Here is a 21,126-nt window from a genome sequence, read left to right on the forward strand (position 1 = left end):
ACGGAATATAGTTACTAGTCTGTATTTCAAATAAGTATATACGTTATTTGAAAAACATCGATGAAATTCCGCGGATTTGTCTTAGCCCACTTAAGCCCCCTCTATTTCAATAGTTCAACTATTAGAGGTAAATGGCGGAAAATATTAGCGATTATAAATTCTTCTTGTCATCTTGCCATCTTGCCTCTGAACTTTAAAAAAAAAACCACTATATCTTTCACTTTCACTATATAATTATTTTCAGTGGAAAATTGAAATCTCCTTCAAGAATTGGAAACCATATTCCTCGATTATGATATTCCGACGAATATTATTAGCTAGATCGAACATTTAACCATGCCCACATAATTTTATCCGATTAGTGAATCAATTTAGTACTTGACTGGTCTATTCTAAATACTTGCTTTTATTGAATTTCGCTCTCAGAAGGAATAAATAATTCGTAATCATATGCTTTGATTGCATATGGAAAAATTAGCATCAAACTAAATATCGCGTATAAAATCATTAGTGGTATTCCTACAATAGCTTTTAAATTTTTTTAGTAAATCATAATCAGCTGACAGCGAGTGTGATTGTTAAAGCTGTCGAAAAAACACAATATTAGCGTAAAAATACGACAAATCTTACTATGATTTAATACTATATAGTAATATATGTTCCATAATATTGTAGGACTATTGTTTTATTCCTGTTTATATATAAAATAAAGGAAATTTAATAAATGGAACAACAGCCAGGTCCGGTGGAATATGAAACTTAAAAATAAAACCTTTTTTTAGGTTGTTTTAGAGGCAGTTTTTAAACGTAATATTTCATTACACCATAGATTGTGGAATGGAACGATTTATGGTGTGAAATTTATTTTGAAAATGGATCAGTATTATCTACAACTCCAAAAAATTAAATAAAATAAATACGCTATATAAAAAATTAATTTAAAAATATGTATTGTGATATTGATTTTTTGGGGCCCTTGTTTGTAGCTGCCCTAAGATGATATAACACCCATGCGCGGAGTGGAATCGGACGACTGCCGAAAATGTAACCTCGTGTAGTAACATACACGCGGTCATACACGATGGTCTTTTTCGGTGCAACTCTGGTACGACACATTCGGCACCACAAGTCGGCGGCATTTCAGATTGCAGAGTCCGCCATTTTAGCTAAGAAAATAACCCTAGCTTCGTCAGCGAGCACCGGTAACAGAGGTCAGTTGCAGTTTGGAATTCAGTTTGTTCGCGAATATTCGAGAGCGTCGAAAATGAGTACTTTGCCTAGAGTATTTTTCGATATGACCGCCGATGGGGAGCCCCTCGGTAGGATTATCATGGAGGTAAGTTGACTTAGTTTTTAAATGTGCCAAGGAAAGGAATATCATTTAAATTTTTTTTTTTTTAATTTTGTGTAGTGTTAATTTGCTTAAGTGTGTGCATGTGTATGCGATATTCGTATGCAAACGTACATATATTCAGGTAGAAAGTTAACGTGCACTTAGATTTGAACACGTGATTAACAGATCGTAAATAAAACGGATTCGGTTAAATGCACTCGTAATTTGTTGAAAACCTAAAAATTACATTATATCTGCATATTTTGATATAAAATAGCACATCTAATTCAGCAAATTTCGGGTTTACATATGCGTGTGTGTACACACATGCATACATATGTAATTTCCATTTGAAGCATGCTTTATCTTTTCGGTATTTGCTCTTAAATATAGATATCATGTCCTTTTCGCATATAGACACTACCCAATAATTAAATTTATGACAATGCCCTCGCGTGTATGTATTTAGAATGTCCATTTTACGGCCAGGTGTGTGCAAAAAAGGCATTTCTAGATACGTTGCAATGGAATTTTTTCAAATTTGATTGCGGTGCTCCATAAACGTTTGTGTGCGCGTGTTCGTGTGTTGAATAGTTTGCCGGTATTTCTACACGTACATGCGGTGTACGCTGAATGCATGTGTGTGCCCATACACATTTCAATCAATACAGTGAAACATAACCTCTACTTTGGCGCACACACATGGACATACTGCATACATACATGCATGAGAATCTAGTAAACCCGTTTGACGAATGAACTCAAGATTAATTCCGTTGATGATGTAATAGGGCATACGTGCATTCTTTTTGTATTACCATTTTTTTTTTTGAATTCAGAGAGTTTTTAGCATTTGCATCGTAGTATATTTTTAGTAACAGCCAAGTCATTGCCCGGCATGACAAATAAAACCGACACATATACGTATGTATGTGTGTATGTATGCGTGAAATATTGCGTGTAGATGGCAATGGGCGGGCGCGCGCGGGATGATGCCAATTTTGAAACTCGGCTCGCGCACGTTTTCAGGGGAATTTGATGCCCAGGCTCCCACGGGATTCCTATATCTTTGCCACCTCAAGTCTGCCACAGTTTTTACGTACATACGTACATATGTTTGGGGGTACATATGCATATATTTGATAAGAAAATATCACTTAAAATTGATTTTCTCTCACCATTGTGTACCCTCTCTCTCTCTCTCACTGTCTCTCTCGGGGGTACAAGTTTTGAATATAATGTTTTATGTATGTATATTCAGATAAATAATCAATAACCACTGTGTCTTTTTTGTACACCTTTTCCAGCTGCGCTCCGATGTGGTACCCAAGACTGCCGAAAATTTCCGTGCCCTGTGCACTGGCGAGAAGGGTTTCGGCTACAAGGGCTCCATTTTCCATCGCGTTATTCCCAACTTCATGTGCCAAGGAGGCGACTTCACCAACCACAACGGCACTGGCGGCAAGTCCATCTACGGCAACAAGTTCCCCGATGAGAACTTCCTGCTGAAGCACACCGGCACTGGCATTCTGTCGATGGCCAATGCGGGCGCCAACACCAATGGATCCCAGTTCTTCATTTGCACCGTGAAGACCGCTTGGTTGGACAACAAGCATGTTGTCTTCGGCGAGGTTGTTGAGGGCTTGGACATTGTCAAGAAGATTGAATCTTTTGGCTCTCAGTCCGGCAAGACCTCCAAGAAGATCATGGTGGCTAACAGTGGTTCTCTTTAAACAGCAACAACAACAAAAACAACAACAAAATCCAATAACAACAACACCATTACAACAACAAAAAGCGGAAAAATGTGTTAAGACGAAAACCATTTGCATTTTCTCCATAACAATTTTTTTTACGAATTACTTGTAATATTACGAAATACAATACAACAAGAAATAATATTTTCAATAGACCTTGTTCGAATGTTTCCCCCAGTGGGATATCACTCCCAGAGATTCTTTAAATATGTATATTATAATGGGTTGGCACGCCGTAAAAAATTGAGTGCAAGAGAAGATATCTGATATATTCGTTTGGCTTCTAGCGTATAAGAGAAGATGAAACATATACCATAGATATATAGAAGAAGCTTCTACGGGTTGTCGTCCCTCAATTCTAAAGGCAGTTGCCGGCCGGCGTTGTGTCTCGCGGGAGAGAGTTGTGTGTATTGTAGATTTCATTCTAGTTCAAATGTCGGAGTAATAAATAGTAATAAAATAGTTGAAAAAAACCCGAATAACCGTTTAACTTCCACATTTCCATTGGAAAGAGGCCGCCACAACATTTGTTGTTGTGTGTGCCGCTGTTTATAAACAATCTAGCGGTCTAATCAAAGAACAAAAATGTTTGTCGATTGAAATTAGCATAAAGCGCTTTCAAAAGCTAGTTATAACTACTATCTACACGTTCTACACGATATGTACCAGAATCAGAATTGTATTTTCGTCTTAATAAAAAAATAAATAAACGGCCCCCAACACTCCAAATCCTAATACGCAACGACGTTCAATAATTTTCTGGAAAGGGTCTGGGCACCAAGCTGGCACTAATTGGGGACAAATGAACTGAAAAGAGCCGAGGAGCTAAATTGAAAATTTGCTGGAATGGTATGCTAAGGGAATTCCCTGAGAAAGATATTGTGCAAGGCGGTTTTTTGGTTTAACAGTAACAACTTTTATTGAAAGAATATTTCGGCACTGCTCAGTGTGGCATAAAGTAAATTGTACTCATGCTCGTAGGCATTCACATGCCTCTCGGTGATGGCCACCGTCTGGAGTAGCTTCTCATCGACCGGATCCGTTGACTGTTGACCCGCCAGTATGTCACGAACCTTGGAACGCTCCAATTCCATTTGCTGTTTGGTCGTCTGGCTCCAGCCCAACTCGTGGAACTCCCCCAGCTGATTGAGCATCGTCAGTATGTATATCAGGCCAATGGCAAAGCCATCCTCAAAGAGCGAGAACTTGGCCAGATCTTTCTTATGGATTTTCAGCTTCTCCTTGACCCGGTAGTCGATGTAGTTCATTATGAGGGCCGGGGCAATCAGGTAAAATGTCTTCAAATGGTGATTGTTCGGATTGCACAGAAACGGCTGAAAGCCTTGCAAAAGCAGCTGCAAATCAGGAAGACCTTTATTGCACAAATCTCGTTGTTAAATCGAAAATATCATTTCTTTACCTTAAAGTAGTTGGTGCTGTCCGAGTAGCACTTCTTCATATGACCCACACTCTTCTCGTACTCCTTGATGGCCGATTCTGTGGTCTCGTGCAGGGTTTTGGTGCCACCGCAAACGAGGCTACTATGGAATCTGGACATGTACGAGCGACTTTTATAGTTGGCACTCTTGCTGCCCGCCTGCAGGAGGCGCACATATCCAACAGAATTTCCTACCAAAAAAAAGAGATCCATTATTAATAATAGAATATTTTCCTGGGAGGTGCCAATAGTACCTACCAACTTGTGTTATCACCTTTCTGAACAGATCCATGTAGGTCTCGCCATTGCCGGAGAGACCCAGCTTTTTGATCTTCTTGAGCAAGGTGTCCGCCCGCTCATACGGATACGATTCGTTGGTATGCTTGTGCTCCGAGTGATAGCGCAGCTCCTTCAACAGACGCGACTTGATCTGTTCGTCGTGCAGGAATGTGGAGAACGTGTAGAACTTCTGGCGCAGAAACTGATAGATAAAGTTCACGGTGGTATTGATGATGCCAGTGCCATGCGTTTGCACTGAATTCGCCACATGACGGGTGCCAATGATATCCAAGTGCTTGCTCTTGCTCTGCATCTCCACAAAGATCTGCAGATTCATGTTGTAGGCATACGAGGAGGCGAATGTATGGATATTACGCATGATCTGCAGTACATCTATGCCCTGTTTCGACCAAAATTAAGCTGTAATACATCATTAATTGTTTTGTGAGAAATGTAGTATTACTTGGTCGATGATCTGGTTGGGCAAATGATCATCGATGGGACACAATTGCAGGACCTTGTCGGCAAAGTGGCGCATCTTCTCGTATGTTTTCCAGTCGTGCGGTGCGATGGTTGTTAAATTGTAGAATGTTTCAGTGAAATAGTTCTCAAGATTATCTAGAACAACCAGCAGAAGTCTGTTTAGGTAGTGTGGCATGTACGATAAGATATATATAAATAGGTGATTTTAAATGGATTTTTATAGCAGCAAATGTCCAGTAAAAATGTCTTCTGATTTGGACGTACCTCTCATTACGCTGTAGTCCCCTTGGAATTCCATAGCTTCAACATTTACACAGCTGCGATAGTCTAGTAGATTCGTTTGGAACGGTTGATCCTGGTTCAAAAACAGATGCGACAAGGCCTCCACACGCAAAAAGAACTCCAGATGGGTCTTGAGAAACTCATTGGCCAGGTCACAGGCCGATTGCTTGGAGCTACCATCACGCCCGAATATCCCCAGCGTCTTGTCCAGTTGATTTGTCACTGCAATTATATTCTATAGATATGGCTGGTTAGTTCCAAGGCTTGAGAGAATGCCCTTTGAGTGAGTGCCAGTGTACCTGTAGGCTGTAAGGATTACGCTGCTGCTCTGTGTACTCCTTGAGCAGGGATGTGCTTATAAAACAGTAATTATACATGAGACTGGTCGAATCAAACTGCCCCTTGATGTTTCGCTGAAAATCGCTGAGATTGTTGATGCGCAACAATATCGATTGAAATTGCCTTTGCATGTCGACCGGCAGCAGGCGATCCTTCTCCAGGAACTCGCTAAGGGCCAGATTCACAAAGGTCAATCGTTTTTTGCTGGGAAACCCCAAGATGGATCTCTCCGCCAGCTTAATCGTTGAGAAAATGTTCATTTTTCGTTGCAGTAGCTTCAAATCCACGATCTTTCTCTTTGTGCTCAACAGCAGATGGAAGACCTTCTGTTTCTGCCATTGGACGAGGGAATTTATGAGCCGCATCACATTGATTTCGTTCGATTCGAAGGTCTTTTGGAGAACTCTTAAATACTGCAGCAGACGGCAGACAGTGAACCACTCGGACTTTGACAATGGCGTCGTTAGGGCCACATGGCGATTGATTAGTGAGTCCATCATTAGATTTACTTGATCCGCATACGATTGGCCCCTGAGTATCAGCTGCGAGAAGGTCTGCAGCTTACCAAAGACACCGGCAGCAAACACCCTCTGTACGTGGATCGTCCACAGGCAGATCTGTGTGCCCAGATGGCGGCACTTTTTCTGGTCGCTCAGCTTGGTTTTCTCCATTAGCGCGTGATGGGACTTGTGGTTATCTTGTGGCTTGGCTTGGGGGGGTGTCTTTATCAGCGTCTTGGCATGCCTGGCCAAAAAGGCGGAGGGGGACCAGCAAACACTCTGATTGAGGGCCAATCTTTTATGCCTGCTTGCCACATCCAAGACACTCTTTATCAGCTTTCCCTCCATCTGAATGCCCAGCTCATGGAGCACTGCCACCAAGGCTGTGAGGCGTATCACATTCTTGGGGTCCTCGTAGTTCTTATAGTCGTTGCCATGGTTTGCCTCAATTTCAAGCATTATTTTACGAATATATGCATTGGAATGTTGATTAATATGATTGATGTCCTTCAGGGTGAATTGTTTTTTCAGCTCCAGCAGGCTGTTCAGCAGGATGCCAAATAGATTGCCCGTAATCACAGTCTCTATATCATCGAGAGAGGTCAACAGTCCATTCAACTCCATGCTGCTGCATTGGTCAGAGGTCTGTTTGCTGTTGGACAGCGCCGCTAGCCACTTTTTGTACAACGTCCACTTGGCCGCAATCTTTGATTGATCCGAAATTTCATTAAAAACGACCACATCTTCAAGTAGTTCAGTCATGGCGTCAAAGACAGTCTGTAATACGAGACGTATTTACTCACACGTAAGATCTGATCTCGCTTTCTTGGAAATACTCACAAACAAGTGTACTTCGCTGATTTCCAGTGGCATGCTACCAGATGCACTGATCTGCTTCCAAAGAGTCTGAACCATCACAATAATGCGTTTGAGCAGAAAGTACACCTGACAAAAGAAATCTATGGCGCTGCTCATGCGGTGGAGGCATCGTTCCAGTCCGGCTGTGTCGGATACGGCGGGCAGTCGGCCGTCGCCCAGTTGAGAGTCGTTGAAGAGAAATGCCAACTGATACTGCTTGGCCGTTAGGGACAGATCCCGACATTGATTGCACAGATTGGCTAGGGTTTTTAATGGCTTATTGGCCACCAGTTCGGATTCCTCCACACTCGTGTCACAGAATCTGGCATTGGCACCGCTCCCGTAATTGAGTTCTATTGGGGATGTCATGGCCACCAACGTCACAGACTCGACCGTATTTAAGCTAAGCATTTCATTCTTTAATGATTTCATAGCGCTATCGTGCTCCTCCATGAACGAGCCGTAATCCCTGAGGATATCCTCGGCGAACAAAGCTGTGTCAAAAAATATACAATATGCAATTTCAGAGTTTGGTAACATTAATTAAGGTTCTTACATATGGTACTTTGCTCATTTTTCATGGTTGATTGCCTGGCTAGGGTAAAGTAAAGTAAATGTAATGTTTTGTTTGGATTTTCTTATTAGTAATTTAGAGATGGAACATTTCAAGTGGGAGTATTCCGATGAGATTCCGATAGCGCAGTCATCGAATTGTCCACCCGACAAATTTTTCGAAAACATGGGCCATGCTTTTCCCGATTCCTTTGGCGGCCACAAACAACATTCTTAGCAAATCCCAAATGTAGGCCGCCTTATTGTTGATCACATTCTCAATTTTGTTTGGCCTTTGGAAATAGCGTTTAAAGCCTCATAACACAAAGGCTAGCCAGCAAAATTGGGTCACAATCGATCAACTCTGCTGAAGAGCTGCTCCCAGCTCAACTGGACGGATTTATCTCTCCCGCTATCACGTCATGCCTTTTCCATAGGGCTATCTCTGTTTTTGCAGTTAGTCTGTTAGCAGAGAACCGGGTGCCTGGTCTCTTATAGTTTTTAAGCAAACTTTTTTGTTCTCTTCATGCCACAAATGTCGTCGACTAATAAGTCGAATTTACGTATTCGATTCGTTCTGTGTACCAACCTTAAGAAATTCCCTTATTTCCATTCCCAATTCGTTACATCGGCTCTGATAGAGGCCACAGATATATCGGCCACAAATTCGCTCACAAATTGTACTTACGTGTATCATTTATTCCAATACATTGCTTTAAAATCCTTTTCGCTCATTCACTTTCAAACAATTTATATTTGGCGCGCACCTCTCGTTTCCAGTTGATTGTATCGATAACCGAACTTGAATCGGGTAAGGTTCTCTTTGAACCGGTAGGCAACTTGAATAACTTTACTTTGATTGGAACTTCATTTCCTAACCATTGAAAATGTACGTGATGCTCATATTCAGTAGGTGGAGCATATTCAGAATGTTGTTCAACGAAAATTGGACCTTGGATGGTATACCATTCAGGCTGAGCCATTTTACAGAGCCAGAGACTAGTATTCAAATTGGTATCGATAAGTTAGTTTTAATATGTATTTTATATATGTACATCACATATAATATATCCATATAAACTTAGTTTTTCATGCGTTGAGTTTAAATATACCGCCACATTATGAACATTACAGTTAAACCGGGAACGACGCGATTTTTGCTTTCGGCCACCTAAAGTAATGAAGATTAATAATTTAAGCGCAGTTCAGGTGAAAGATATCGTGTTTTTGTTTTAAATTCAGATGAAAGATGGTTTGGATCTAGAAGAATAATTTACAATCAAGCAGTTGAACTATTTAAATAGAGGGGGCTTTAGTGGGCTAATTTCGTTTTTTCATCATACGAGACGCTACATTGTTGTTGAGGGATCAAAATTGGAGCAAAAACAATCGAAGCAATCGCCGTAACAGGAAAACAATGCAAGTATTGAAAACAAGCCAGTCAAGTAGAAAATAGATTAACTAATTGGATAAAATTATGCGGGCATAGATAAAGGCCCGGTTGACAACATTTAAATTCTTGTCGCTCACATTCAAAAAAGTTCGATTTGGCGCGCGCCACTTGGTATATTTTTCAAATGAGACCGTATATTTCGGTGCTGTTCTGAGGGTCATACTGTAGAAATACTGGTTTTCGCCGCGCTGTCATGGTATTTTTGTCAATTTTCATCAATCTATTAATTTAATTTTCAATGTTATATAGAAATCCAATAAATGCAAGTATTTCGAATAGACCAATCATGTATAGAATTGATTTACCAATCGTACAAAATTGAGTGGGCATGGCTAAATATTCCATATAGATAGTATTATTCAACGGAACAAAGAATAGGAGGAATTGGTCGTTTTTTTTTTAATTCGCCGCAATTCGCCGCAGTTCGCCGCAATTTCGCTTTAGCAACAATGAGTCTCGTTCCATACACAATGTTGCGGCAACATTTACTTGAAAACCGTATTTTAGTCAAAATAAAATACATTAAGGTAATTAAAAGAAGCAATCTTGTAGAAAATGCATTTATCTATGGGATAAAGCTAAGTGGGCATCTAAAGCTTGAAATATAGGCAATACCCGATTCGCCGCAGTTTCGCTGTTGCAACAATGAGTCCCATTCCATACACAAACATGTTGCTAATTCCATGCACACATACCCTGGGGGAAATGGATGTTATAGAATTGTGAATACGTTTGTCTTCCAAGGCTCAGGATCGAGATAAATATATACAGGATACTAATAATGTACTTGAATATGTCTAAAGAATATCAATTTGAGAAAAGGTCTTAATAAATTTCGTTTGATCTTCATATAAAATTAGCGAAATAGGGTGTACAAAGGCTATACACGCATCACGTCTTTAAATACCAGCAACATTGCAACTGATTTTTTGTTGAACTATTTTGTTTGAACCTTGTTTTAGTCAAAATACAACAAAAGCAAGGACTAAAAACTAACCAATGGTGTAGAAAATTGATTCATTAATCGGATAAAATTATGTGGGCATGGCTAAATGTTATATCTAGCTAGTAATATTCCACGGAATATCAAAAACGAGGAAAAGTATGTATATTTACGGTATATTTATAAAATGAGACGGTATATTTTGGTATATCTCTGAGGGTCGGACAGTATATTTTTGACAGAAAAAAACATAAACGTGTTGGGGAGTTATTGAAATTTGTGTTGTTGAAAATAGTATTTGCAGTAATTTCCGTCGCATTGTTTTAAGTAATTCAGGTTTAATGCAGAACGTATTTGTTTAATTTCTTGTACACTACTCACAAAGCCAACCAAAATGGAGGCGTCAGAACCAGGTTGATTATAACATAAGTTATTAACCAATACGTCTCTATCTAACTGTTTATTTTTGAAGAAAACGCGTGTGGCGATGACGCCGAGGCATCCGCAATAACCTCCGAGACAATGGCGACAGAAGCAGTGTCGAAGGAAATTCAAGATTCGACATGCGAAGTGACTTCCACAACAACAATCGATGATGCAGCACCCGATGGCCTTAACAAAAGCGTTTCCGAATCGCCACCAACTCAGGAGGAAACCAGTTCATCGCGCTCAAGAAGCCGCACTCGTGATGGAAGCGAGCCCACGCGTTCGGCCAGTGGCTCAGAAAGGTCCCGCAGCGGATCCAAGGCTTCAGGCACAAGTTCTCGCAGTGGCTCACGGTCGCGCAGCGGCTCGCGGCACTCGGAAGGATCTCGACGGTCGCGCAGTGGATCAAGGCGTTCGGGTAGTGGCTCCAGGCGGTCGGGTAGTGGGTCCCGCAGCAGATCCGGCTCAGGATCAAGGCGCTCTCGCAGTGGCTCTGGCTCGCGACGATCTCGCAGTGGATCTGGCTCTGGACGTTCTCGGAGTGGCTCCAGGCGCTCTCGCAGTGGATCCGGCTCTAGGCGGTCACGTAGTGGCTCGAGACGTTCCCGCAGCGGCTCGAGGCGTTCTCGGAGTGGCTCCAGACGCTCTCGTAGCGGATCCAGGCGCTCTCGTAGCGGGTCTGGCTCGAGACGTTCCCGCAGCGGCTCGAGACGTTCTCGCAGTGGCTCGAGACGCTCCCGCAGTGGATCCAAACACTCTCGGTCTCGCAGTGGCTCTAGAAAATCGCGCAGTGGCTCGAGAAAGTCTCGCAGTCGATCCAACAGCGTTGAATCACCAAATAAAAAAAGAAATGGTTCCCAAGACCGTTCGCGGTCTGGCAGTGCTGGATCTATTGGTACTTCAAGGCGGAGGCGACAGGCCATCAGCGACTCTGAAGGTAACTTTTTGTGTAGCATTCAGTTCAAACAGTATTCATTTGCGCAAATGCGCTTGCAGATGAAGCACCCACAGTCGAAAAGAAACGTCCCAAGATTACGGATACGGACAATGAAGACGACGACGAGACGCCGGCAAATGCTTCCGCCACGGAGAAGCCCCAAGATAAGAATGTAGAGAGTTCCGATGACGAAAATATACCCATTTCAAATGAACCAGAGTAAGAGGATTCCCATCGACAGGCTTAGAATATTTTAAGATTTAATATTTGAAATTTTTAAATTGCAGCCACAACAATTTTATGTCGGACTTTGATGCAATGCTACTGCGTAAGAAGGAGGAGAAGCGAGTACGACGCCGCAAGCCAGATATTGATCTGATTAATGATAATGACGACCTCATCGATCAATTAATTATAAGCATGAAGAATGCCTCGGATGATGACAGGCAATTGAACATGACCGGACAGCCGGCCACCAAGAAAATATCAATGCTAAAGCAAGTGATGTCGCAGCTGATCAAAAAGGATCTGCAGCTGGCCTTTTTGGAGCACAATATACTCAACGTACTTACCGACTGGCTGGCGCCATTGCCAAACAAAAGTCTGCCCTGCCTGCAAATACGCGAGAGTATTTTACGCCTGTTATCGGATGTAAGGAGCAGTCGACTTAAGGCCCTTTTCTGTATATCTCTATAATCGTATATCCTTTGCTCACCTCTCCCTTAGTTTCCTACGATAGAGAAGGGTTTGCTGAAGCAGTCGGGCATCGGCAAGGCTGTGATGTACTTGTACAAGCATCCCCAGGAAACCAAACAGAATCGCGATCGTGCTGGTCGGCTAATATCCGAATGGGCCCGCCCCATCTTCAACCTAAGCTGTAATTTTTCAGCCATGAGCAAGGAGGAGCGGCAGGAACGTGATCTGGCACAAATGTCAAGGCACAGGAACAAAAGTCCAGAGCCAAATCAGGCGGCCTCCGAGGAAAGCCGCTCCCACTCACTCAGTCAGACATTTTCCAGCGAGGACAAGCAACTGCGTCCCGGTGATCCCGGTTGGGTGGCTCGTGCACGTGTACCAATGCCTTCCAACAAGGACTATGTCATACGACCCAAGTCCACAGTGGAGGGCGAAGTATCTACGGTAAGCCTTTGTGTGTTTGGGACTAATGGCATTCCATTTCTAACTCCCAATTTGTGTGTTTCAGTCAACAAAGCGTAAGCCAAATCGTTATGAAAAGCACATGAAACGTTTCCTCGACTCGAAGCGCTTGAAGGAGAGTCGTCGAGCCGTCGAAATATCCATAGAAGGACGCAAAATGGCGTTGTAAGAAGTGAATCCTACTCGTAGCTAAGTTTCAATATAAAAGAGAAATCATCCAATCCCAACATAGAACAAAGTTAGTAATATAGATTATATTTTTGAATATAATACTGATATATCTATGGTTCATCACCAAGAGCACACAATATACATAAAAGAGTAAATTACCCAGCTAATGAAGCATCAATTAATGAGTTACATATATGAAAAAGATAGGGACAGAGACGACTACGATGGGTCGTTCTTATACCAACTGTATATTAGTGTTGTGTTGCTCATGAGTGAGTGAACAAAAAAGAGTTATTCGCTTAAGTGACCAACTGAACATGTTCCTTCCAAGCTGTTCTTTTTTGTTCACTTGTTCTTTGTTGTTCATTTGTTTTGTGTTGTTTACTTGTTCTTTTTTGCTCACTTGTTCTATGTTGTTCATTTTTGTTCATTTGTTCTCTACTCACTTTTTGCGCAATTTTGCTCCTCAAAGGGCATTTTACGACACACTTTTTGTATTACCGGCAAAGCTGTTTACTCTTTCAAAAATTCAGTATGTCTCTAGTTCGAAAGTATAGTGAAATTTGGAACCATCTGTGCATGAATAGTGAACAACTGAGAGAACAAGTCAGCAACTGAGCAAGTGACTAACTGAGCAATCTAAGAGAGCAAGTGAGCAATATGAGTGAACATGTTCACCAAAATGAGCAATGTTTACCCAACACTATTCTTATACCAACTGTATATATATAAGTGTGTGTGTGTGTGTATGTATTGTTTATATATGTATGTATTCTGTTTAAGTAAAAAATAAATTTCAGTGCTTCAAATCGCAAATCTAATCAATTTTTAATCTTCTGCTACTACATACTACAAAGCGATCAATACCTAATATGTGCATGCCCAGCTATTACTTTCTAATAATCTTTAGATGATACCCAAGAGAAACTACAGAAATGCCTCCCCTCCAGCTATCATCGATAGGGTAAGTTATATTCAATAAATGTTTTAATAATCACACAGATATAGGTCTTTATGGAATGTGTTCTCTAATCTCTAATTGCATGTATTTACTTAATTCATTATTTAATCCTAAAATCTACAGAAAAGACCCGAATCATCGAGAAAGTATGGTTTATTCTGTACATACAAGGTACTTAATAGACGTTTAAATTATCACAAAGAATCTATTATATGTTTGGCTATGGTAAATGATAAATATTTTGGGACATTTAATGGAATCGGATTTAATTTGCTAAAGCGTGAGGATGTTCGTGTGGCTAGGTAGAGGCAAGGCAGCACATATGCAGCAGCAGCCTTGACCGGAGTCTTGGCAGGCTCTGGGTTTGGCGGCAGGCGTGGCCGGTGCTGGGGTTGGAGCTGCCGGCTCTCGTTCTGGCTGGACTTCCTGATCTTCATTGGCCTCCTCTTCGTCCTGGGCCTCCAACTCCTCGCCGTTGTCCTCGCCTTGGCCATCCTCGCCCTCGGCACCCTCCTCATCACCTTCACCCTCGCCGCCTTCGGGGTTGGCCTCGACCATCTCGAAGTCCTGATCATCGCCAGTGGCCTCTGATGGGTCGTACAGCTCGCCTTCGCCACCCTCGGTGGTCTCTCCCTCGGCAGCCTCCTCGATCTTGCGCTTCTTACGCTTTCTTTATTGGAGCCAACCCCATATTCGACTTATACGACGATGGTAATATATTACTAGATAGCTTAGCAATAGATATCCCTTGAATCTAAGTAGATTCATCAATTAAAATGTGCATTTAAAAAGACTATTACTGATCTAATGATGGCACACGCACTGTCAATTAATAGCCGATTGTGCGTGTGTGCATCGATGACTAAAACCATATGTTTTATGTACTCCATGTGACTTACATTATTTTGCTTCTTAAGCAAAACATTGAAACATTCCCAGATAGAGCTATGTACCTAGTGATTCTGCCACTGCATTGCTTTTAGTTAGCAATTATTTGTAGTAGTGGTAGGCCCAACAAATCAAAAAGATACTACCTCGCTCACTTGTCGCTTGCCGTGTTGGAATTAATTATAAATGTCAAATTAAGGGCATTTTTGACACACACACACACGCACAACAGCCCCCCCATTTGGAAATCGGGGTACTATACCCCCAACAGTACACTGTGCCGCGATAAACTGCTGCACACACAAGTGGGGTGGAAAAATACCGAAGACGAAAGAAAATAGAGATAAACAAAAGCTTCCAGCTTGGAGTGTCTGGCCACGAGCATATGGTATGGTATGAGGATGTTGGGAGACTGCATGCTGTCCGGGTGGCTTTGTCTAGGATGACGAATTGTCTAGCGGGGTGCTGGTGCTGGTGCTGGTGCCATACTATCGCATCATAGTTGGGCTGGAGGGGGGGCTCTCATTATCTCTTTGGAAAATCGCCAAACACGGCTACCAACACCCCGAAGCCACACACCATTAGAGCAGCACTTGGGTTGTTGTTTCGGGTTCACCTCTGTCGCTTGTCCGCCCCTTATCGCCTTAATATTAAACCGGTTGCGCTATTGTACAATTGTTCAAACGCCTGTGCACTCTCGTCTAGGTTGGTCTGGATTGATTCGTTAGAGCTCTGCGGCCGAAACAACACAAAGAAAACACACAATCTAAAATGTCGCAGGTGAAAAAGAACGAGAAGGTCGGCATTGTGGGCAGGTAAGACCAGAAACCAGCAAGGACCCAACCGAATAGGGCATCCCTGCTACATCCATACACATATTCTGCTTTCACAGCGGTCTCATTGGACGCTCCTGGTCGATGCTGTTCGCTTCTGTTGGCTACCAGGTGATGCTCTACGATATCCTGCCGGAGCAGGTGTCCACGGCGCTGACGGCCACACAAAAGGAGCTGCTCGATCTGGAGGCCAAGGGCCTGCTGCGTGGCAAGCTGACAGCTAAGCAACAGTTTAGCTGCATGTCCGGCACCAACGACATCAAGGAGCTGGTCAAGGGGGCCATTTTCATCCAAGAGTGCATACCCGAGCGCCTGGACCTCAAGAAAGCGCTCTACAAGCAGCTGGACGCTGTTGTGGATCCCAAGACCATACTGTCCAGCTCAACGAGCACCTTCCTGCCGTCTCTGTTCAGTGCGGATCTGAAGAACAAGCAGAACGTAAGTAAACACAGTCCAGCCATATATCTATCAAGACGAGACTCCAGATAGCAGAGCAGCAGGCCAGCGCATGCATCGCCGTGTGTCCGGGGGTCTGTGTGTCATCTGTCCTTGTCCCCGTTTCGGCTTAATCTGTAATGGAAATGTTAACAATTTTTGTGTGTTCGTTAAACAGGTTTTGGTCTCACATCCCGTCAATCCACCGTACTATGTTCCTCTGGTGGAGATTGTGCCAGCGCCATGGACTAAGCCCGAATTTGTGGTCAAGACCCGTGCATTGATGGACGAAATTGGCCAGAAGCCGGTGACGCTGTCGCGTGAGATTGAGGGCTTTGCCCTGAACCGTATACAGTATGCCATATTGAATGAGACCTGGCGTTTGGTGGAGGCTGGCATCCTGAATGTCAAGGATATCGACAGTGTGATGAGCGATGGCCTGGGCATGCGTTATGCCTTCTTGGGACCCCTGGAGACGGCCCATCTGAATGCCGAGGGCATGGCCAACTATTTTGAGCGCTACTCGAAGACCATTTACAACGTCAGCGAGACCATGGGACCCACGCCCAAGATGGAGGGGCCTGTGGCCGAGGAGGTGTCCAAGCAGCTGAACGAGATGGTGCCGCTCGACAAGCTGGTCGAGCGACGCACCTATCGCGACAATTGCCTGACCCATTTGAGCATACTGAAGAGTAAGCTGAATAATCAGTAAATGCCACTCCGTCCATGCCATGCCCCACATTTCCATTGGCTTTGCCTAATGTTATGCTTCTTTTCGTTACAATAAACATATTTTTGAATAACTAAATAATGCTGAATCCTTTTTGATTTTATTTGATAAATCATAGAAGAAGAAGAGGCTCAGGCTCTCTCTTTCTCAATCTGAGTAAGGGTTCTAAGTAAATAGCTCTCTTGTCCTTAGGATAATAATAGAAAGAGCATTTCTTGTAGTAATAGAAAGAGTATAGAGTATTTCTGTTGAAACTTATTAAGTACTGTGGAGCTGGAGGGCCGGGGTTCTACATATCAGTTCGCTTTATCTTAAGACATCAAAAACATAAAAAAAACAAATCAAAAGAAAAAGTAATACTTCATTTGGGAGATAGCCAAAACACGCTGCGTACTGCGGCCATTCTGACCTTTTTGTGGGGAAGGTTTATCTTCAAGGTTAAACAACATCACAATTGGAATAATTCACTTTCATACGACATTGGTGCGTTGCCCGCTCTGCATTTCGTTTGCTATCCGGAACCCGGCTTCTTTGAGAAGCTCGGGCGCCTGATATTTGGCGTGGAATACGATGCATTGACCACTGCATTCGCCGTCACTGGCTTCAATGATCTACGCTGCTGTACGCGCATCTGTGGCAGCGGTGTGCTCGTGTGAAAGATCTTTTGGCCAGCCTTTGGCTTCGATGGCATGGGCGTGTCTGGTGGATGGACTGGATTGAGGTACGTTCCCTCATTGGGAGCCACACTGAGTGGCTTTACAATAGGTATGACACGCTTAATGGGTATGGATGCCTTCGTAAAACCATTGAATTTGGACATCGGCTCATTGATGGACGGCGTCTTCATGCGGCTGCCCAGGATTGAGCGCCTGTTGGCCTCGGCTCCCTTTATTGGCGGATTGACAATCGAAAACGAATTACGACGCTGTCTGAACGGGGGCGGACCACCAGGAAGGCTGCTGCTCGATAAAGTATTTCGTGGCTCTTTTGGTGGCACATTCTGTATGTTTTCAATCAACTGACTGGCCTTCCTCTCCGGCATCAGCTTGGACTTGTCGTGAATGGACAGAGAAGAGGATCGTCGACGCATTGAGCCCGCCTCATCGTTTGACACAATCGCTTTAACTGCAGGCTGCAGATCTGCAGATGGCGGCTGTACAAAGCAGCTGCTTGGATACTGCCCCCCATTGCTGGGATTAACCAAGAGAATGACTGTGCGTGGATCGGCACCATGCTGTTCGTTGTGGCTGCGATTGTGGCGCTCCAGGATCTCATTGATTTGAAAGGCCAGGGATTCGTCCACCAATTCAGTCATGAATGGCTCTCTCTTTTGGGGCACTGGTGCTGCTGGGGCACTCATTGGATGTAAATCCTTATCATATAGATCGGGACGGGAGTCGCCATCGAATGTGGCCGAAGAGCAGACCATGGCATCGGGGAAGTCCTGCATTTTGCTACCGGGTGTAATTTGCTCCTCCACAGACATTGTCCTTTTGTCCTGTAAGAGAGTTATCCAACATAAAGCCCTGCCTTCAACAAGTACTTAAAATAATTTTAAAAAACATACTTTCAGCTCGAGGTCAAAGGTTCCCTGCCGTGTGTACGAGTGTGGCAATGTTGTTACTGGAGTGGTATAGTCCCCATCTCCTGAAGCAGCAGCCGCAGCACACATCGAAGTGGGCGTGCCACCGAAGATGGCTGCATCCAGCGACTCAATCACCGAGTCAAAATGATACCTCTTCGTAATGTCCACCTTGTCATGCACTAGAGTTTTCAACTCTTGCAAAAGTTCGCCCACATTCTTTCTTTTCGATTGATGCCCGATCAGCGTTTGACTCTCGGGCGTCTGGAAATCTGTCTTGTTCTCTTCCTGCGGTGTTTCTTCCTTCGCCGTCATGGCGTCCAAGATCGGTATGCGTAGCATTTTTAAATCCTGCTCGAAATTGGCATTGGAACGATAGCCACTGTCAGCGGGTGGCTCCTCTTCTACCAGCTTGACTGGCGATTCGGCGACAATCATTTGCAGAGTTTCTGCCAAAATTGTTTTATCAAACATTTTTTTTTGTGAGTCGCCTACTGTTCCCCTGGATTTCGAGCCATTATGCGGCGGTGTATTTATCATCGATCGCGAGGCATTAAGCTTGAGCAATTGCTTTTGAAACGAGTTGTTTGTGGGTCGGTTGGGCGGCCGTGCTGCCTCGCCGGGCGCAACATCCGGGTGGACCAACACGGGTGGACTTTCATTTTCCAGATCAGGATACCGATTCTCTACAGCCTTTGCTTCCTCCTTCTCTTTTTCAAGAGTCGTCAAGTTAATTCCCTAAAAAATTATTTGTAGGTGTGTGTGTGTGTGTGTGTAAGAGTGTATGCTTTCGCATACAGTTAAACATTTGGTAATGTGTGTGGCTTACCTTGATGCAAGCCTCTTTTTCAACAGAATCGAAAGGATCGTAGGGTCCCTTGAAACTGTTGGACTCAACCATTGAGGCTTCGGGTTCCTCCAATATTGTCTCCTCTTTCTGTGGTTCATCCCAGCCGGTCAGGTCAATAAGGTTTTCAGTGTCGCACATTTTTATCAGTAACAAATTCAAACAAAAAATAGCGGAACTCGCGAAACCAGTGTGATTTATCGTTAAAATATACTGTCCGACCCTCAGAAATATACTAGAATATACCATCTCATTTTATAAATATACCGTAAATATACATACATTTCCTCGTTTTTGATATTCCGTGGAATATTACTAGCTAGATATAACATTAAGCCATGCCCACATAATTTTATACGATTAATGAAGCAATTTTCTACACCATTGGTTAGTTTTTAGTCCTTGCTTTTGTTGTATTTTGACTAAAACAAGGTTCAAACAAAATAGTTCAACAAAAAATCAGTTGCAATGTTGCTGGTATTTAAAGACGTGATGCGTGTATAGGCCTTTGTGCACCCTATTTCGCTAATTTTATATGTAGATCAAACGAAATTTATTAAGACCTTTTCTCAAATTGATATTCTTTAGACATATTCAAGTACATTATTAGTATCCTGTATATATTTATCTCGATCCTGAGCCTTGGAAAACAAACGTATTCACAATTCTATAACATCCATTACCCCCAGGGTATGTGTGCATGGAATTAGCAACATGTTTGTGTATGGAATGGGACTCATTGTTGCAACAGCGAAACTGCGGCGAATCGGGTATTGCCTATATTTCAAGCTTTAGATGCCCACTTAGCTTTATCCCATAGATAAATGCATTTTCTACAAGATTGCTTCTTTTAATTACCTTAATGTATTTTATTTTGACTAAAATACGGTTTTCAAGTAAATGTTGCCGCAACAGTGTACATGGAATTAGCAACATGTTTGTGTATGGAACAAGACTCATTGTTGCTAAAGCGAAATTGCGGCGAACTGCGGCGAATTGCGGCGAATTAAAAAAAAACGACCAATTCCTCATATTCTTTGTTCCGTTGAATAATACTATATATATGGAATATTTAGCCATGCCCACTCAATTTTGTACGATTGGTAAATCAATTCTATACATGATTGGTCTATTCGAAATACTTGCATTTATTGGATTTCTATATAACATTGAAAATTAAATTAATAGATTGATGAAAATTGACAAAAATACCATGACAGCGCGGCGAAAACCAGTATTTCTACAGTATGACCCTCAGAACAGCACCGAAATATACGGTCTCATTTGAAAAATATACCGAGTGGCGCGCGCCAAATCGAACTTTTTTGAATGTGAGCGACAAGGATTTAAATGTTGTCAACCGGGCCTTTATCTATGCCCGCATAATTTTATCCAATTAGTTAATCTATTTTCTACTTGACTGGCTTATTTTAAATACTTGACCTAGATTTTTTGTATTACATTTTCATTATTTTCGGCAGAATGGTGGCCGAAAGAAAAAATCGGGTCCCTCCCGTTTTAACCGGTTTGTAATGTGGCGGTATATTTAAACCCAACGCATGAAAAACTAAGTTTATGTGGATATAATATATGTGATGTACATATAAAATACATATTAAAACTAACACATGTAGATGATGTGTCGTGTTAATATTCTCCAATAATTGCGAACACCCTTAGCGACTGTTCGAGTGTCACCAGCTTTCAGCCATTAAAATGGCTCAGCCTGAATGGTATACCCTCCAAGGTCCAATTTTCGTTGAACAACATTCTGAATATGCTCCACCTACTGAATATGAACATCACATACATTTTCAATGGTTGGGAAATGGAACTCATTGTTGCCTACCGGTTCAAAGAGAACCTTACCAACAGAACACGAGAGGTGCGGGCCAAATATAAATTGTTTGAAAGTGAATGAGCGAAAAGGATTTGAATGCA

General features: G+C 42.7%; 6 protein-coding genes across 7 annotated transcripts; 3 read left to right on the top strand and 3 right to left on the bottom strand.

The window, feature by feature from the left end:
* The first annotated feature begins 1,081 nt into the window (after positions 1–1,081).
* Cyp1 (Cyclophilin 1) lies at positions 1,082–3,284 on the top strand. Its single transcript, XM_002134362.3, has 2 exons — positions 1,082–1,336; positions 2,641–3,284. Exons 1-2 carry the CDS (start codon positions 1,082–1,084, stop codon positions 3,064–3,066), a joined length of 681 nt encoding a protein of 226 aa, XP_002134398.2. The 3' UTR covers positions 3,067–3,284.
* Positions 3,285–3,982: 698 nt separating this feature from the next.
* On the bottom strand, positions 3,983–7,952 carry SWIP (strumpellin and WASH-interacting protein). 2 transcript variants are annotated; one of them, XM_001355074.4, is made up of 8 exons: positions 7,826–7,951; positions 7,252–7,763; positions 5,872–7,188; positions 5,555–5,807; positions 5,271–5,425; positions 4,787–5,207; positions 4,511–4,719; positions 3,983–4,445 (listed from the first exon to the last, which is right to left on the bottom strand). In XM_001355074.4, exons 1-8 carry the CDS (start codon positions 7,848–7,850, stop codon positions 4,008–4,010), a joined length of 3,330 nt encoding a protein of 1,109 aa, XP_001355110.3. In that variant the 5' UTR covers positions 7,851–7,951; the 3' UTR covers positions 3,983–4,007. The 2 variants fall into 2 exon arrangements, with proteins under 2 accessions (XP_001355110.3, XP_015042077.2); XM_015186591.2 differs by lacking the exons at positions 3,983–4,445; positions 4,511–4,719; positions 4,787–5,207 and having other exon boundaries at positions 5,308–5,445; positions 7,826–7,952.
* A 2,493-nt stretch (positions 7,953–10,445) lies between these two features.
* On the top strand, positions 10,446–13,580 carry LOC4814897 (protein IWS1 homolog). The gene is made up of 6 exons (XM_001355073.4): positions 10,446–10,630; positions 10,690–11,580; positions 11,640–11,799; positions 11,868–12,231; positions 12,307–12,720; positions 12,785–13,580. Exons 1-6 carry the CDS (start codon positions 10,612–10,614, stop codon positions 12,905–12,907), a joined length of 1,971 nt encoding a protein of 656 aa, XP_001355109.2. The 5' UTR covers positions 10,446–10,611; the 3' UTR covers positions 12,908–13,580.
* A 351-nt stretch (positions 13,581–13,931) lies between these two features.
* On the bottom strand, positions 13,932–15,296 carry LOC117184827 (zinc finger protein on ecdysone puffs-like). The gene is made up of 2 exons (XM_033383801.1): positions 14,073–15,296; positions 13,932–14,041 (listed from the first exon to the last, which is right to left on the bottom strand). The coding sequence occupies exon 1, from the start codon at positions 14,426–14,428 to the stop codon at positions 14,144–14,146; it is 285 nt and encodes a 94-aa protein (XP_033239692.1). The 5' UTR covers positions 14,429–15,296; the 3' UTR covers positions 13,932–14,041; positions 14,073–14,143.
* Positions 15,297–15,421: 125 nt separating this feature from the next.
* Positions 15,422–16,837, top strand: Had1 (beta Hydroxy acid dehydrogenase 1). The gene is made up of 3 exons (XM_002134360.3): positions 15,422–15,573; positions 15,651–16,029; positions 16,205–16,837. Exons 1-3 carry the CDS (start codon positions 15,530–15,532, stop codon positions 16,736–16,738), a joined length of 957 nt encoding a protein of 318 aa, XP_002134396.1. The 5' UTR covers positions 15,422–15,529; the 3' UTR covers positions 16,739–16,837.
* Positions 16,835–19,419, bottom strand: LOC4814553 (uncharacterized). The gene is made up of 3 exons (XM_001355072.3): positions 19,168–19,419; positions 18,324–19,076; positions 16,835–18,254 (listed from the first exon to the last, which is right to left on the bottom strand). The coding sequence occupies exons 1-3, from the start codon at positions 19,324–19,326 to the stop codon at positions 17,268–17,270; spliced, it is 1,899 nt and encodes a 632-aa protein (XP_001355108.2). The 5' UTR covers positions 19,327–19,419; the 3' UTR covers positions 16,835–17,267.
* Positions 19,420–21,126: the final 1,707 nt, after the last annotated feature.

This window comes from Drosophila pseudoobscura, chromosome X (assembly GCF_009870125.1).
Source record: "Drosophila pseudoobscura strain MV-25-SWS-2005 chromosome X, UCI_Dpse_MV25, whole genome shotgun sequence".
NCBI lineage: Eukaryota > Metazoa > Arthropoda > Insecta > Diptera > Drosophilidae > Drosophila > Drosophila pseudoobscura.

Bases quoted from the DNA above. Each gene is read 5' to 3' on its own strand.
- Cyp1 (XM_002134362.3), top strand. From the start codon at position 1,082: ATGGTCTTTTTCGGTGCAACTCTGGTACGACACATTCGGCACCACAAG. The intron at 1,337-2,640 runs GTAAGTTGACTT...CACCTTTTCCAG, and splicing joins TCGGTAGGATTATCATGGAG to CTGCGCTCCGATGTGGTACC.
- SWIP (XM_001355074.4), bottom strand. From the start codon at position 7,850: ATGAAAAATGAGCAAAGTACCATAT. The intron at 7,764-7,825 runs GTAAGAACCTTA...TTTTTGACACAG, and splicing joins AAATGAGCAAAGTACCATAT to CTTTGTTCGCCGAGGATATC. The intron at 4,446-4,510 runs GTAAAGAAATGA...CCTGATTTGCAG, and splicing joins ACAGCACCAACTACTTTAAG to CTGCTTTTGCAAGGCTTTCA.
- LOC4814897 (XM_001355073.4), top strand. The intron at 12,232-12,306 runs GTAAGGAGCAGT...CCTCTCCCTTAG, and splicing joins TTTTACGCCTGTTATCGGAT to TTTCCTACGATAGAGAAGGG. The intron at 12,721-12,784 runs GTAAGCCTTTGT...TGTGTGTTTCAG, and splicing joins TGGAGGGCGAAGTATCTACG to TCAACAAAGCGTAAGCCAAA.
- LOC117184827 (XM_033383801.1), bottom strand. From the start codon at position 14,428: ATGGTCGAGGCCAACCCCGAAGGCGGCGAGGGTGAAGGTGATGAGGAG.
- Had1 (XM_002134360.3), top strand. From the start codon at position 15,530: ATGTCGCAGGTGAAAAAGAACGAGAAGGTCGGCATTGTGGGCAG. The intron at 15,574-15,650 runs GTAAGACCAGAA...CTGCTTTCACAG, and splicing joins AAGGTCGGCATTGTGGGCAG to CGGTCTCATTGGACGCTCCT. The intron at 16,030-16,204 runs GTAAGTAAACAC...TTCGTTAAACAG, and splicing joins ATCTGAAGAACAAGCAGAAC to GTTTTGGTCTCACATCCCGT.
- LOC4814553 (XM_001355072.3), bottom strand. From the start codon at position 19,326: ATGTGCGACACTGAAAACCTTATTGACCTGACCGGCTGGGATGAACCA. The intron at 19,077-19,167 runs GTAAGCCACACA...ATAATTTTTTAG, and splicing joins AAAAAGAGGCTTGCATCAAG to GGAATTAACTTGACGACTCT. The intron at 18,255-18,323 runs GTATGTTTTTTA...ACTCTCTTACAG, and splicing joins CCTTTGACCTCGAGCTGAAA to GACAAAAGGACAATGTCTGT.